Below are 17537 nucleotides of genomic sequence, written 5' to 3'. Positions count from 1 at the left end.
AGAGAGAGAGTTCTTCTGTCCGATGGTTCATTCCCCATTTGGCCGCAATGGCTAGAACTGTGCCGATCTGGAGCCAGGAGCTTCTTCAAGGTCTCCCACGTGGGTGCAGGGGCCCAAGGACTTGGGCCATCTTCTGCTGCTTTCCCAGGCCATAGCAGAGAGCTGGATCAGAAGTGGAGCAGCCGGGTCTCGAACCGGTGCCCATATGGGATGCCGGCACTTCAGGCCAGGGCATTAACCCGCTGCACCACAGCGCCAACCCCAACTGATTCACTCTTCACATGGCTGCCACAGCTATATCTGCACTAAGCAGAAGTCAGGAGCCAAGATCTTCAATTAGGTCTCCTATGTGAGTGAGTGGTAGGGGCCCAACTACTTGGGCCATCCTCTGCAGCCTTTCCAGGTATATTTGCGGGAAGTTGGATCTGCACAGTCATATGCAATGTGGGTGTTGAAAGCAGCAGGTTAACCTGTACAGCAGCAACTCCCAAGAGTGATATTTAACATGTCCCTGTATCTCTTGTGTTTTCTGTAAATTGATAGCCAAATTTAGAAGTTTGATCACATTAAGGTTCCCTCCCTTCCCCCAGTTCCCATAAAGACAGTTTGAATATTTTACTTTTTTTTTTAGAGTCAGAGAATGAGTACATTTCTGTATGTTGGTTGGCTCCCAAATGTCTTAAAGGAGGGAACTGTGCTGGAGCTGGATAGCTGAAGCTGGGAGCTGAGAACTCAAGTTCTCCCATATTGGTAGGAACTTGAGCAACAACCAGGAATTGAACCCAGGTACTCTGATGTGGAATATATGCCAGCTAATCAGTTGGCTAAATGCCTGCTTCACTTGGTGAGAGTTTGGAACCCATCAAATGTGCTACATTTAAGACACCCAGGTTAGTGCCTTGCATGTACTAGGCAACAGTTTGTTGGGCCAGATTGTGCTTTTGAGGAGATCTGGTTAAGTCATTGGTAATTCTATTCATAATTTGAATTGCCTCTTTAAGAAAATATGTTCAGGGTCTGCATTATGGTGCAGTGGGGTAAGCCACCACTTGGAACTCCAGAATTCTGAACCGGAGTGCCTTTTTGAGTCTAGCTGCTTGGCTTTCTATCCAGCTTCCTGCTAATTTACCTGGTAAAGCAGTAGAAGATAGTCCGTGTAACTTGGGCCCTTGTCATACACGTGGGAGATGTGGATGGAGGTCAGCCTTGTGATTTTAGCCTGGCTCACCTTGAGCTTTTTCAGACATTTAGGGAGAGAACAAACAGATGGAAGATCTTTTTCTGTCTCTTTCTCTCTGTCACTTGGCCTGTCAAATAAATGAACGTTTAAAAATGTGTTCGGCGCAGGCACTGTGGTTTAGTGGGTATAGCTGCTGCCTGCAGTGCCAGCATCCCATATGGGCACTGGTTCAAGTCCTGGCTGTTCCACTTCCAATCCAGCTCTCTGCTAATGGCCTGAGAAAGCGATGGAAGATGGCCCAAGTGCCTGGGCCCCTGCACCCACTTGGGAGATGTGGAAGAAGCTCGAGGCTCCTGGCTTTGGATCAGCCCAGCTCCGGCCATTGCAGCCATTTGGGGAGTGAACCAGCAGATAGAGGACGTCTCTGCGTCTGCCTCTCTGTAACTCTGGCTTTCAAACAAATAAATAAATCTTAAAAAAAAAATAAAAAATGTTTTCTACATTTTAGGGGATAGCACAGGACAGTTCTTGCAGTTTTGTAATTTAAGCAGTGATAGGATCCCTCAAATGCAGTGCATTATGCAGTCGTTCACAATAATCTTTAGAGATGCAGATATTCCTAATCCCCTAAGGATTTATTTTATTAGTTTGAAAGATATAGAGGTGGAGGGTTGGGGTAGACGGAAATCTTCCATCTACTGGTTCACTACCCAAATTGCTGCAATGGCTGTGACTAGGCCAGGCTAAAACTAAGAGCCAGGTGATTCATCTGGATCTCCCACGTGGATGGCAGAGGACCAAGCACTTGGGCCATTCTTCATTTCTTTCCCAGGTGCGTTAGCAGGGAGCTGGGACTTAAGTAGAGCAGCTGGGCCTGGAACCTCTACCCACATGGAATGCCTGCTTAATGTGCCATGCCACAATGCTGGCCCCAGGATAGATACTCTTACTCATTGTCTGCTGACATATATTCTAACTTCCAGATGCCTAGGGAACAGTGGTCTTCTTTAATTCTCATTTTCCTCGATGGGGAAAATAGATAAATGATGTAGCCAGCTTTAACATAATTATAGTACAGGAAGAGTATGGACTTTAGAGTCAGGTCTAGAGTCATAGACTGTTGAATAGACTATTGAAGCTTATCCTTGTGAAGTCTATTTTAAGCATCTGCCTTGTCCTTGGGGACAGATTTTGGCAGAGTTGACCAAGATAAAACCATGGAAGCCCAGTAGGATATATTGCCAGAAGTAGGTAGTTAAATATTTATTTTGTTTATTCATGTGACATTTAATAAACGTAGTTACTCTGTATATAGCAATGGGCTAATTGCTCTTCTATACTAATGTACAGAAGTTGATACAACTTCACAGGTTGCAACTTAACAGTAAGCAGAAATGATTGGATAGTGGTAAGAGGTATGTAGAAAAAGCAGGATTAAGAGGTGATGGACGTATTTTAGAGATGGTTATTACAGAGGCTTCACCGTGGGAGAGGAAACCATCTATAGTTATTTGGAGCTTTGCGCTAGGGGGGATAGCAGATGTAAACATTGATAAATTTAGGAACACCAAGATACTAAATGAAGCTCAAGAGCAGCATTTGAATTTCTGAAGCAAGGTATAATTGTTGGTAGGGCTGGCCATAAAGGCTATTTATTGTCATAGTTGTATTAGCAGAGAGAAAGCAAGCAATGTAAAATTGTCGCTTTGTATTCTTAATATACATTGCTTATGCTATTTGATGTTTTTGGCTGTAAATGTTCACCGAAGTTCATAGTTTTAATTTTTATCCTTTGTGTTAGAGACTATAACTTGTCTAGATTTTTCATTATGAAATATACCTCTAATTCAGTAATTCTAATTTCAGAATGAACAATGAATATAACCTGGAATTTTGCTCTAGAGGTTGAATTTTTTAAAAATCACTTAATGCCCTCTTCCCCAACCCTTAAATCCTGCTTATATTTAATATTTCTGTTCTTTTTAGATTGTGAATCGGCACGGTCCTGAGGCAGACAGGCATTTATTACGCTGCCTATTTTCGCATGTGGATTTCAGTGGCGATGGTAAAAGTAGTGGCAAAGATTTCCATCAGGTATTTGGAGCTTATAGAGAAAATGTCCATTTAGATTTTGTTGTTCAGTCAATTGGAATTTTGAACATGGTGTATGTAGCAAACCATAAATACAAAACAGCATCCATAAAGACCTTATCTGAGTGGCTAAATGGTATTACCCTTTTCCTGTCTTTCCCTTTTTTGCCTTGTGGCAGACCATTATAGTTAAGTTAGAGTTGGTCCTGCCTGAAGGGAGAAGGAGTGAGGCTATCTTGCTTTACAAGTGCTTAAGGCAGGGAGGAGAGCATATGTTCTGGATTGAGGCTATGACTTGATTCTCAATCTGATCATAGTTCTTTGCTGCAGTACTTTTCTCAATTGGCCCTATTTTGTGAAAGTTTTGGTTTAACAGTTGCCAATAGACTGTAAGTGGTTTAATGGGATTTTAAATGAGCTGATGTTGATAATAAATAATAAATGAATATAGTACTTCAGTATTCTAAGAATCTCTGCTTCCATTTGGGTGAGCTGATGGTTATTGATTAATAAATTCATTTTTTATTTTTAAAGACTCAGTTTCTGATTCAGGAGTGTGCGTCGCTGATTACAAAGCCAAACTTTATCTCGACGCTGTCCTATGCCATTGATAATCCTTTGCACTATCAGAAGGTTGGTATTACTTTATTTTTTTATTTTTATTTTTTTTGACAGGCAGAGTGGACAGTGAGAGAGAGACAGAGAGAAAGGTCTTCCTTTTGCCGTTGGTTCACCCTCCAATGGCCGCCGCGGTAGCGCGCTGCGGCCGGCGCACCGCGCTGTTCCGATGGCAGGAGCCAGGTGCTTCTCCTGGTCTCCCATGGGGTGCAGAGCCCAAGCACTTGGGCCATCCTCCACTGCACTCCCTGGCCACAGCAGAGAGCTGGCCTGGAAGAGGGGCAACCGGGACAGGATCGGTTCCCCGACCGGGACTAGAACCCGGTGTGCCGGCGCCACAAGGCGGAGGATTAGCCTGTTGAGCCACGGCGCCGGCCGGTATTACTTTATTAATCCTAGTAATGTGATCTCTTGTTAGGCTTTTTTAAAAGGCCCTATGCTGTGATTTCATAATATCATGTCTTTTTAAAAAAGATTTGTATATTTATTTGACGGAGTTTCTCTCTCTCTCTCTCTCTCTCTCTCTCTCTCTCTCTCTCTCTCTCACACACACACACACACACACACACACACACACACGATATCTTCCATTGACTGGTTCACTACGCAAATGGCTGTGACAACTGGCACTGGGCCAGGCTGAAGCCAAGAGGCTGTAACTCCATCTGGGCTTCCCACATGGATGGCAAGGGGCGAAGTACTTGGGCTGTTTTCTTGCTAGTTTCTCAAGCACATTAACGGGGAGTTGGATTGAAATTAGAGCTCCAGTATAGGATGCTGGTGTCGAAAGCATTAGGTTAACCTGCTGTGTCACAGTATGACCCCAATATTATGTGTTAATTTCAAAATTTCTAATAGGTGCTCTGGGATGTCTTTTGAGCTACTAACAAAATTAAAGCAGTTCATTTGACAGTAAAACCATGTCATTCATACATAGTTGAGTGAACAGATTCTTTAAACAACTTTCAAAATTGAGATGATGATTTAAAGTAAAATTTGGTTCATTTCAGAGTTTAAAGCCTGCACCCCACTTATTTGCCCAGCTGAGTAAAGTTCTCAAGTTAAGCAAAGTGCAAGAGGTAAGTAAATTCAGAAAAGTGCAAGCAAAACTAGAATTTAAAAACAGCAATTTGAACACTTTGGTCAATCCAACTACTGCTTGTTTCAGGTAATTTTTGGCCTTGCCCTCTTGAATTCTTCAAGTTCAGATCTCAGAGGTTTTGGTAAGTCCTTTTTCCCTTAAAAATCTGTGTTGAAGTGAGACTCTTTAAAACACATGCACTTTTGAATCTTGTGTCACCATGTTTTGTTTAATTGTTTTCCTTTAAAAATTTTTATTTGAGAGGTAAAAAAGAGGAGGACAGACAGTAACAAATAGCTCCTACCCATTGGTTCACTTCCCCAGCCACACACAGCAGTTGGGATAGAAGGTAATACTGGGAGCCAAGAACTCAATCTAGGTCTCCCACGTGGATGGCAGGGAATCACTTGAGACATTGCGGCTGTCTCCCAGGCTTTTGCATTTGCAGGAAGTCGGATTCAGGAGCCAAAGTCAGGAATCCTAACTCTAATGTGGGATAAGCATGTCCTAATTGCTAGACTAAACACATACTACTCCAGCTCATAATCATTTTTAAGCATATAGTTACTTAGTATTGTCTATATTCACATTGCTGTATGACATCTTGGGAACTAAAAAAAAAAAAAAAAAAAGTTTATTTACTTGAAAGATTTATAGAGAGAAAGAGATATCATTCATCTACTGATCATTGCCCAAAGGCCTGCAACAGCTGGGCTTGAGCCAGGCCAAAACCTGGGAGCCAGGAATTCCCAACCAGGTTCTCAGATGTGGGTGGCTAGAACCCATTTACTTGGGATATTATCTGCTGCTTCCCACATCATTAGCAGGAGGCTGAATGAAGCAGAGAAGCTGGAACTAGAATTGGCATTGTGATGTGGGATGTGGACATCCCAAGTGGGAACTTAATCCCTGCCCCTGGAGCTTTTTGTGTTTCAAAATAAAATTGTCCTGTTGAACAACTCCATTTGCCTTTCCCTTAATCCTTGGCAATTTATTTCTAGAGCTAAGAATGAAAGCATTGAAGTGGTAAAGGTTGAGTTGTTGAATGAAAAGGGTATCATCCATATTTTGACAGTATGTGACTTTTTGCTGTTGTGCAAAAATAACCTGTAATTTTTGGTTTACTTCAGCTGCCCAGTTTATCAAACAGAAGCTTCCGGATCTTCTGCGTTCCTACATTGACGCAGACGTCAGTGGAAATCAAGAAGGTGGCTTCCAAGATATAGCAATAGAGGTTCTACACCTCCTCCTCTCCCATCTCCTTTTTGGGCAGAAGGGAGCCTTTGGGGTTGGACAGGAACAGATAGACGCATTTCTGAAGACACTGCGCAGAGGTAAAGGAAATACTTGTCATAATAGATTATTTCCTTGGGTAATCATAAACATGTGACCAAAGTGTGTTAGTATATAAGTGAAGACAGTGATTTACATTCCTGTTTTAATTTTTTTTTTAAAATCTTTTATTTTATTTTGTTAATTTTAATATTTTTGACAGGAAGAGTGGATAGTGAGAGAGAGACAGAGAGAAAGGTCTTCCTTTTGCCTTTGGTTCACCCTCCAATGGCCGCTGCGGCCAGCGCATCTCGCTGATCTGAAGCCAGGAGCCAGGTGCTTCTCCTGGTCTCCCATGGAGTGCAGGGTCCAAGTACTTGGGCCATCCTCCACTGCACTCCCGGGCCACAGCAGAGAGCTGGCCTGGAAGAGGGGCAACCGGGACAGAATCCGGTGCCTGGACCAGGACTAGAACCCAGTGTGCTGGTGCCGCTAGGCGGAGGATTAGCCTGTTGAGCCACGGCGCCAGCTTCCTGTTTTAATGTTTATAATTTCTAAGGAAGAGACTTTATAGTTTAAAATATGGAAGTGATAAGGCTCACTACAGAAAATGCATAAAAGGAAGGTAAATTCACTAGTGATCTTTTTATATTAGTATAATCACGGATAAACTTAGCATATTTCTGTGCAGTTTTCCCTCCTTAGTAGAGAGACTACATTATAGTGTCGTGCTGTTTTCAAAACATTTTGTCACCTTTGATATATACCCCCATTACCTCCTTGAGTATTGGCATTGTAAAGCTAAATCTGTTCCATTGTTGTCATTCTTCATTCTTCTTGTCCTCATTTTTGGGAGATACCTATTCAAAACCAAATGTGTGTTCGTGTATTAATGTTCTCAGTTATTGTTTACTTCCTAATGTTACTTTTAAAATGTGTTAATTTTCTATGTGATGGGAAACTTACCAGTTGTCAATGAAATAGACTCAGATACTCTGATTGTTTCTGGTGCTTGTGTGTATGGGAAATGATAGCCTTGCTGTGAAAATTGAAAGCAATAATTAGGAGTGAATTCATCTGCAGATACTGAGATACTAATAGAAAAAGTTAAAAGTAATTGAATAAGCAATTTTTTTTTTTTTTGGACAGGCAGAGTGGATAGAGAGACAGAGAGAAAGGTCTTCTTTTTTGCTGTTGGTTCACCCTCCAATGGCCGCCGCGGCTGGCACATTGTGCTGATCCGAAGCCAGGAGCCAGGTGCTTCTCCTGGTCTCCCATGCGGGTGCAGGGCCCAAGGACTTGGGCCATCCTCCACTGCCTTCCCGGGCCATAGCAGAGAGCTGGCCTGGAAGAGGGGCAACCTGGATAGAATCCGGTGCCCCGACCGGGACTAGAACCCGGTGTGTCGGCGCCGCAAGGCAGAGGATTAGCCTGTTAAGCCACGGCGCCGGCCCAAAAGTAATTGAATAAGCAGTTTTTAAGATTTAGTGATTTGGATTTGAATTTGTGAAGTCATAACAGTCCAGCAAAATGGAGAAAATTGAATAAGCTTTGCCTTTGAATTTAAATTTCTGTGGAAAAATTTGGTTTGATTAGTTCTGAGAGATTTGTTTATTAGTGTACTAGTTGTAATCTTTTTCTTCCCTCAGATTTTCCTCAAGAACGCTGTCCTGTGGTGCTTGCACCACTTTTATACCCTGAAAAACGGGACATTCTAATGGACAGGATCCTGCCTGATTCTGGAGGGGTAGCTAAAACCATGATGGAGAGCTCTTTGGCTGATTTCATGCAAGAAGTGGGCTATGGCTTTTGTGCAAGGTTGGTCATACGACATTTAACTTAATGCTTATTCTTGTGCCAAGAATGGTGGAATTCTTAACATTAAGTTTCTAAGATTCTCAGGATTTTTGCTTTATTTTTAAAATGTTTTTTGAGGTGCTAGTGTTTTGGTGTAGCAGATTAAGCCACTACTTTCAACGCCCGTATCTCCTCTAAGAGCACGGTTCATGTCCTGACAACTTTGCCTGCCTTCCAATCTCCTTCTAATTGTGTCTGGGAAGGCAGCAGGAGATAGCCAAAATATTTGGGTAACTGTCACACACGTTGGAGACCTGGATGGAGTTCCTGGCTTCTAGCTTCAGCCTGTCCCAGACCTGGTTTGTTGAAGTTATTTTGGGAGCAAGCCAGCAGGTAGAAGACCTCTTTTGCTGTCTATTCCTCTCTTTTTTGCCTTTCAAATAAGTACATTTAAAAAAAAAGATTTATTTGTTTATTTGAAAGGCAGAGTTACAGAGAGGGAGAGAGAGAGGTCTTCATTCCCCAGATGACTGAAACGGCCGGAGCTGCGCTGATCTGAAGCCAGGAGGCTGGAGCTTCCTTCAGGTCTTCCCATGTAGATGCAGAGACCCAAGGACTCAGGCCATCTTAAACTGCTTTCCCAGGCCATAGCAGAGAGCTGGATTGGAAATGGTGCAGCTGGGACTTGAACTGGCACCCATGTGGGATGCCTGCACTGTAGGCTGCCGCTTTACTTGCTACGCCACAGTGCCTGCCCTAATAAATACATTCTTTAAAAAAATCTTTTTAAAAACGTTTATTTTCTTCTGATTGAAAGGCAAGAGAGTGTTAGCAAGCTTCCCTCAAGAGAGAGAGAACCAGAGTGCACTTTCATCCATTGGTTCTTTTCCCAAATGCCTGCAACAGCCAGGGCTGGGACAGGCCAGGCCAAAGTCAGCCCAAACACATGAGCCATCATCTGCTTCTAGGATTGTATCAGCAGGAAGAAGGATTAGAAGTGGAGCAACTGGGACTTGAGTTAGTATTCCAGTATGGGATGTGGACATATTAAGCTTACTGTGCTACTGTGCCCACCCCTTGTAAATTTTAATTTTCCACATATTAGTGTTGGTGGCAGCTATAAATACTCTGTAGATTAGATATTTATATCCCTGTCCCTATCAGTTTCTCAGCTCATTCATAGCCATAACAGGCATGTTTTAGTTTTTGAGGGAAATGTTTATTGACCTTTTCTCATTTTACTTTTTATCTAATTTACTCACCTTGCCTTTATAGCCTGCCAACTTAATTCCTTGAGACTTGTGTACCCTGCCCTTTCATATTTTTCTTACCTGCCAAGGAACACTAAAGGAAATAATTTTGCTCTGTCAGAGCTTAAAATTAATACAGTGGATTATTAATGTTAGTCTTTTAAATAATTTTAGGATTACTGATATTTTTCTGTATGTAAGTTATTAAGGGCATTAATATACTCTGCTTGACTTTAGGTATAACATTCAGTGTTTTTTTTTTTTTTTAATTCATTTATTTATTTGAAAGGCAAAGTTAGAGAGAGGCAGAGAGAGAGAGTCTGTCTGATTGCTGGTTCACTCCCCAAATGGCCACAACAATCGGAGCTTGGCTGATCTGAAGCCAGGAGCCTGGAGCTTCTTTCAGTATTCCCACCTGGGTGCAGGGGCCCAGGGACTTGGGCCATCTTCTGCTTTCCCAGTCCACAGCAGAGAGCTGGATAGGAAGTAGAGCAGTTTGAGACTTGAACCTGTGTTCATATGTGATGCTGGCACCCCAGCCTAGGGATTGGACATTCAGTGTTTTAAACATAGAAGGCATATTCCTACTTATATTTGAAAAGTATGTTTGTGAGTATATGTGTACCTAGCATATACACTAATGTTGATTTTGTTATACTTTTAAGATGCAAAGCAAAAAGATTAGGATGCATTTTCAAGGCTTTGTACATGCCAGAATAATCTAAATAACTTGAGTGTTAATTTTTTTTTAAGATTTATTTTACTTATTTGAAAGGCAGAGTTATGGAGAGAGAGGAAGAGATAGAGAGATCTTCCATCTGTTGGTTCTCTCCCCAAATGGCTACAGTTGCCAGGAGTAGGCCAGTGAGGCCAGGTGCCATGAACTTCTTCCTGGTCTACCATTTGAGTACAGGGGTCCAAACACTTGGGCCCTCTTCCGATGTTTTCCCAGGCTCATTAGCAGGGAGTAGCTATGTCTTGAACCAGTGTCTACCTGTAGCAGTTGTTACTCGAACCAGTGCCAGTACCTGCTACACCATAGTGCTGGCCCAGTTGTTAAAATCTTATTTGGCAGCTGCTACTGTGGCGCAGCAGGTTAAAGCCCCGACTTGAAGCACCAGCATCTGATTCAGTTCTTTGCTGTGGCCTGGGAAAGCAGTGGAAGGTGGCCCAAGTCCTTGGGCCTCTGCACCCATGTGGGAGACGTGGAAGAAGCTCCTGGTTCCTGGTTCCTGACTCGGATCGGCTCAGCTCCAGCCGTTGGTGACCATTTGGGTAGTGAACCAGTTGATGGAAGGGACCCCCTCCCCCCCCACCTCTCTCTCTCTCTACCTCTCTCTGTAATTCTTTCAAATAAGTAATTTTTAAAAAGTCAGTTGATACCAAGGGTTGAGGTTTACTTTGTTTAGGAAAATATCTCCTTTTTTTGTCTGATCATTTAAAATTGAAATTTTCTTTATTCATGATTTTGATTTTATAACTGTATATGTAAGAAGGAAAGCCTACTATTCTGCCTATATGTTTGTAAAAGTAGGGATTTCATACAAGGTTTAATTATCATTTCTTAATTTTGATATTGAGTTGGTCACATTTTCTGAAATTACATTTCTATTTCAGTGTTGAAGAATGTCGCAATATAATCATGCAGTTTGGTGTTCGGGAAGTTACAGCTGCCCAGGTTGCAAGGGTTTTGGGAATGATGGCTCGAACTCATTCAGGATTAACAGATGGTATCCCATTACAGGTGTGTTGAATTCAGCTGTTTTATAAGTTGAGTTTAATGTATTGTTCTCTTTATCTTATTTATTAATTTACAGTAAGATTGTTCCACCAGAGCTAAACACATCAAATTTTTCTTCTACAGAGCATCTCTGCTCCTGGCAGTGGGATCTGGAGTGATGGAAAAGATAAAAGTGATGGAGCACAGGCACATACATGGAATGTAGAAGTCTTGATTGATGTTCTCAAAGAACTGGTGAGTACATGCAGGGCTTTTTGATTCATGATATTGGTGTGATATAGCCCAAGAAAAGATTTTTTTTTTTTCTTAAATTATCTTATTTATTTGAAGGGCAGAGTTAGAGGGAGAGACAGATGGACAGACAGATAGAGACAGAGATCTTCCATCTGCTGGTTCACTCCCCAATCACCTGTAACGGCCAGGGCTGGACCAGGCTTAAATCTGGCCAGGGACTTACTCCAGTTCTCCCACATGGGTTCAGGGGTTCAAATATTTGGGTCATACTCTGCTGCTTTCTCAGGCTCATTAGCAGGGAGCTGGATGTGAAGTGGAGCAGCCAGGACTCCAATCAGCCCACACATGGGATGCTGGCATTGCAGGTGACAGCTTAACCTGTTATGCCACAGTGCCAGCCCTGAAAAGCAGATTTTAACAAACGAAGTACCTGGCCTGTACCAGGCATCAACTGCTTAAGCAGTTGAGTCACGACCACCCATGTGGAAGAACAGCTTGTGTTCCAGGCTCCTGTCTTTGGCCTGGCCCGGCCTGGCTGTTGCAGATTTTGGGGGAATGAAACAACAGATGTAAGATACCTCTGTGTTTCTCATTTGGACTGTCAAGAAGATGAAAGTACTTTTTTCTTTTTAAAATTACACACATAACACAATACTGTTTATCATGTTTTAAAATGTTTTTGTGCTTTTTAGAACCCGAGTTTGAATTTCAAGGAAGTAACTTATGAACTGGACCATCCTGGATTTCAAATTCGTGACAGTAAAGGGCTTCATAATGTGGTTTATGGCATTCAAAGAGGTTTAGGTATGGAAGTCTTCCCAGTAGACCTCATATATAGACCTTGGAAACATGCAGAAGGCCAGGTAAGTGAATGGTATTTAGCCATAAAAGGGGAGAAAAACAAAAGCTGCTTTGTTATGTAGTGCTATCTACTCACTGGTTGATAGTCTTTTTTTATTTTTAATTTTTTTTTTTTTTTATTTTTGACAGAGTGGACAGTGAGAGAGAGAGGCAGAGAGAAAGGTCTTCCTTTGCCATTGGTTCACCCTCCAATGGCCGCCGAGGCCGGCGCACCGCGCTGATCCGAAGGCAGGAGCCAGGTGCTTATCCTGGTCTCCCATGGGGTGCAGGGCCCAAGCACTTGGGCCATCCTCCACTGCCTTCCTGGGTCACAGCAGAGAGCTGGCCTGGAAGAGGGGCAACCGGGACAGAATCCGGTGCCCTAACCGGGACTAGAATCTGGTGTGCCGGCGCCGCAAGGCGGAAGATTATTCTATTGAGCCGCGGCGCTGGCCCGATATAGTCTTAAACAGTAGAATTTGATTCGTATAGATCCTTTTGAGGTCTGGTAGTCAAGCTGTTTTCTTCCAAGGCCGTTTCATTATTGTTCTTTTTTCCTGTGTCAATTGTTTGACTTTTTTCAAGGGCAAATACCTGATTTGTGTAGGTAAACTGCCTTTCTTATAACATTAAGGTTGAGATTAAGCCTAGTGAATTTTTATAGCATTCTCAATAATTTGTGGCAGTAAAGATGTTTTTCTTTTGTTCCAGCTTTCTTTCATTCAGCATTCCCTAATAAATCCAGAGATCTTCTGTTTTGCTGACTATCCCTGTCATACTGTTGCCACTGATATCCTGAAAGCACCACCAGAGGATGACAATCGAGAAATTGCCACATGGTAAGCCGTCTTACTCTAGCCTTTCTTTCTTTTTAAAGATTCATCCATTTATTTGGGACGCAGAGTTACATACAGAGAGAGAGACAGAGAGGTTTTCCACCTGCTGGTTTGCTCCTCAAATGGCTGCAGATGCCAAAGCTGGGCTGATCTGAAGCCAGGAGCCAGGAGCTTCTTTCTCTCACGTGGGTGCAGGGTCTTAGGACTTGGGCCATCTTCCACTGGTTTCTTAGGCCATAGCAGGGAGCTGGATAGAAAAGGGAGCAGTTGGGACTTGAACTGGTGCACATACAGGATACCAGCACCACAGGCGGAGGTTTAACCTACACACTGCAGCGTAAGTGCTTGAGTTTCCCCTGTACCCATGTGGGAGACCCAGATGGAGTTCCTGGTTACTGGTTTAGGCCTGCTACAGCCCCAGCCATTGTGGCTATTTGGATGGATGATGGCTCACTGTGTTTGCCTTCTCTGTAACTCTGCCTTTTAAATAAGTTAAAAAAAAATATCATTGTCACATTGCATAAATATGTTCCTTGATACAGTTGTCTAGATTCAATTGGCTTAAAAAAAGGTCCTTCAGGCCGGTGCCATGACTCAATAGGCTAATCCTCTGCGGCGCTGGTACCCCGGTTTCTAGTCCTGGTTGGAGCGCCGGATTCTGTCCCAGTTGCTCCTCTTCCAGTCCAGCTCTCTGCTGTGGTCCGGGAGGGCAGTTGAGGATGGTCCAAGTGCTTGGGCCCTGCACCCGCATGGGAGACCAAGAGAAGCACCTGGCTCCTGGCTTTGGATCAGCGCGGTGCTCTGGCCGCAGTGCGCCGGCTACGGCGGCCATTGGGGGGTGAACCAACGGAAAAAGGAAGACCTTTCTCTCTGTCTCTCTCACTGTCCACTCTGCATGTCAAAAATAAATAAATAAAAATTAAAAAATAAAATAAAAGGTCCTTCACTTCGTGTTTTTTAGTGTATAAGATTTGTTTATTTGTAAGTTAGAGTGACAGAGAGGTCACTGCTTTATTCCTCAAATGCCCACAATAGCTGGAAAATGCCAGCCCAAATCTTGGAGTTAGGAATTTCACTCAGGTCTTTCATTTGGGCGGCACGAATCCAAGTTCTAAAACCGTCATCTGCTTCCTACCTAGCCAGTAGCATCAAGCTGAGTTGGAAGCAGAACTTGAACATCCTGCTCTGATACGGGATGTTGTGCCTCAGTTGGTGGTTTACCATACAGTACCACAGTGCTTGCCCCCGCTTAATAATTTTCTGACTGAGATTCTCAACGAAATCCACAAACTATATATATATTTAAAATTTCTCTTTTGCCTTTTTTTTTTTTGGTTTCAATATATTAGTTGCCCTTTAGTCTGCTTATGTTACTGGCTTATCTGTTTTCTCTTGGTTTCAACTTGTTCTCTGTCCCCATGTTTTCTTGTGGAGTACGGGTTGAGTTAACATCTTGATGCTTGATTTATGTGAATCAGATTTAACTTCTTGAGTAAGAATAATTGATAGGTGATACTGTGGGCTTAAGATTTGCATCTCATGAAGATAGAGTACCTATTTGCAACTTTGCATTATCGAAGTAAATGTTAAGGTTATTTTTGGAATATAAGTTATGTCTACTTAGTGTATATCCTATTATAAAGATCTTTGCTATCTGGAATTGGAAAGATTCGTGAATTCACAACTGTTCAGTTTGTCATAGCATCAGTTATTGCCTGTTTATTTGCACTGCCTTTGTAATTAGTGTAGAAGTATTGTAGCATAATTATGCTTGAGATAACTGTTAAAGTATGACTGTTAAGTATAACTGTTAAAGTATCTTTAAATATTAAAACATGTTAGCAACTTGGTTTGTTCTGATTGCTTTTTCAAAATAAGGTGTCACATTGAAATGAATTTTATATACTCAGGATTTCATTGAACACCTTTCTTCTGTTCTTTAGGAAGAGCTTGGATTTGATTGAATCTCTGCTGAGGCTTGCAGAAGTTGGGCAGTATGAGCAAGTCAAACAGCTTTTCAGCTTCCCTATCAAACACTGCCCAGACATGCTGGTATTGGCCTTATTACAAATCAACACTTCTTGGCACACTTTGCGCCATGAACTTATCTCCACGCTGATGCCAATTTTCCTTGGAAATCATCCTAACTCTGCTATTATTTTGCACTATGCATGGCATGGGCAGGTAAGACATGTCTGTTTATTCTGTCTTGATCTAAATAATTGAAATTCTTGTCAACCAAAGACACTTGTTGTTCATCTGAATTGTGTATGTTTCTGGAGAAATTATACTGTCAAAAAACAAACTTGTTTTATCTTTTAGGATCATGTTGGCATTAAAGTATAAAATATTAAAGAGCAGAGAGATGAGAAAAAAATTTTTTTAATTCAGTATTTTCATAGCTCTGCCAGGGCACCAATATGGTAAATATTTATCCTGTAGGCAGGATGGAAGATCTCCTTCTGTTTGTTAACCCTCTTTCTGCCTTTCAAATAACATGAAAATAAATAAAAAATACTACCGTACTATCATAGAAGCAATATGCATATAGCATATTATATACATAGTTTTCTACTATTATCTTTTATTTTATTTGAAAGGTACAGAGACAGAGATCATCTATTCACTGGTAGACTTCTTGTATGCCTGTATAACCGGGGCAGAGTGAGACTGAAGTCAAGACCCTAGAATTCCATCCTTCTCTTATTCCCACTCTTATTTTTTACCGGTATCTATTTTCAGTTGGATTTATACACCTATGAATAATTATATGATTTTTTTTTAAAGATTTATTTATTTGAAAGAGTTACGCAGAGAGAGGAGAGGTAGAGAGAGAGAGAGAGGTCTTCCATCTGATGGTTCACTCTCCAGATGGCCACAACGGCTGGAGCTGTGCCAATCCGAAGCCAGGAGCCAGGAGCTTCTTCAAGGTCTCCCACGTGGGTGCAGGGGCCCAAGGACTTGGGCCATCTTCCACTGCTATCCCGGGCCATAACAGAGAGCTGAACAGGAAGTAGAGCAGCCGTGTCTCAAACCGGCACCCATATGGGATGCCGGCACTTCAGGCCAGGGCATTAACCCACTGCACCACAACGCTGGCCCCTAAGTCTATGTTAAGAGTTTGATCAATGGTATTAAGTAGAAAAAGAAAATAATAAACTGTTCCTTGACAGTCAAGACAAAGGGCTGATCAAGTCATTGCTTTTCATAGTGTCAATTTCACTTCTACAGATTTCTTTTTAGGTGCTATGTCAGTTGTCACAGATCAGGGAAAACATATGGTATTTGTCCATTTCTGACTTGCTTATTTCACTGAGTATTATTTTTTTTTCCAGATTCATACATTTTGTTGCAAATGACCAGATTTTTTTTTAAACTACCATTTAGCATTCCATAAAGTACATATCCCATGATTTCTTTATCCAGTTTTCTGTTGACGGCATTTAGGTTGATTCAACGTCTTAGCTATTGTGAATTGAGCTGCAGTAAACATGGAAGTGCAGATAACTCTTATTTGCTGATGTCATTTCGCTTTGGTAAATTCCCAGCAGTGGGATGGCTGGGTTGTGTGGTAGGAGTATATTCAGATTTCTGAGGTATTTCTAAGCTGTCTTCCATAGTGGTTTTACCAGTTTGCATTCCCACCACCAGTGGATTTAGGTACCTTTTCCCTCATATCCTCAGTACATTCAATTATTGAAAAATATTTAAGCCCATATTTAACTAAGCATCGTAACTTGAGGCATTGTTTATGTCTTCCTCAGTATAGCTGTGAGATGGAAAGGGCATGCTGAATGGAATTGTGTCTGACTGCAGTGTGAGGTAGATATAATTGCAGCTAATTGCCTTGTTGTCACTTCTGTGACAAATGTTCCTGAGGTTCAACTGGTTATATCATTCAGCTATAAGCTCTTAGTTCAGTTGTTGGTGCCTGGCTATCTGCTGGCTTTAAAAAAATTGAATAATTTTGAAATAAAATAACCATTCCTGTATGTGGAAATAGCTAGATTTAGAATGTGTGTACAAACACCACATCCCCATAATATAGGGGTTGGGGGACTGGCATTGTGGAACAGTGAGTTGATCCACTGATTATGACATAGGCATCCCATGCCAGTTTCAGTAGTGATTTCTCTGCTTCTTATCCAGCTTCCTGGTGCCACTCATGTGAGAGACCCAGATGGGGTTTCTAGCTTGTGGATTTGGCCTGGCTTAACAGCCTGATTGAGGCCATTTAGGAAGGGAATTAGGATGGAGAATCTTCTTTCTCTCTCACTCTGCCTTTCAAATGAATTGGTCTGTTAATCTATGGGCCGGTGTGGTGACGCAGTAGGTTAATCTGCCTGCGGTGTTGGCATCCCGTATGGACACCGGTTTTGGTCCTGGCTGCTCCTCTTCCAATCCAGCTCTCCACTATGACCTGGGAAAGCAGTAGAAGATGGCCTAAATCCTTGGGCCCCTGCACTGGTGTGGGAGACTGGAAGAAACTCCTGGCTCCTGCTTTCAGATTGGCTCAGCTCAGGCCATAGTGGCCATTTGGGGGGTGAACCAACAGAATGAAGACCTTTTTCTCTCTGTCTCTCCCTCTCACTGTCTA

At 42.2% G+C, this 17537-nt stretch overlaps 1 protein-coding gene across 7 annotated transcripts in view; it reads left to right on the top strand.

The window, feature by feature from the left end:
• The window catches only part of CNOT1 (CCR4-NOT transcription complex subunit 1), a 90465-nt gene that overhangs the window by 24452 nt on the left and 48476 nt on the right, over window positions 1–17537 (top strand). For all 7 annotated transcript variants that reach the window (XM_062175833.1, XM_062175831.1, XM_062175835.1 and 4 more), the window contains exons 3-13: window positions 3167–3274; window positions 3806–3904; window positions 4900–4968; window positions 5058–5112; window positions 6101–6304; window positions 7892–8060; window positions 10907–11033; window positions 11154–11264; window positions 11957–12127; window positions 12816–12943; window positions 14884–15124. In XM_062175833.1, the coding sequence (XP_062031817.1) occupies window positions 3167–3274; window positions 3806–3904; window positions 4900–4968; window positions 5058–5112; window positions 6101–6304; window positions 7892–8060; window positions 10907–11033; window positions 11154–11264; window positions 11957–12127; window positions 12816–12943; window positions 14884–15124 (1482 nt within the window). The remainder of the gene's footprint in view (window positions 1–3166; window positions 3275–3805; window positions 3905–4899; window positions 4969–5057; window positions 5113–6100; window positions 6305–7891; window positions 8061–10906; window positions 11034–11153; window positions 11265–11956; window positions 12128–12815; window positions 12944–14883; window positions 15125–17537) is intronic.

Source organism: Lepus europaeus, chromosome 19 (genome assembly GCF_033115175.1).
Source record: "Lepus europaeus isolate LE1 chromosome 19, mLepTim1.pri, whole genome shotgun sequence".
NCBI lineage: Eukaryota > Metazoa > Chordata > Mammalia > Lagomorpha > Leporidae > Lepus > Lepus europaeus.
This window is presented reverse-complemented; position numbering and strand designations above follow the sequence as displayed.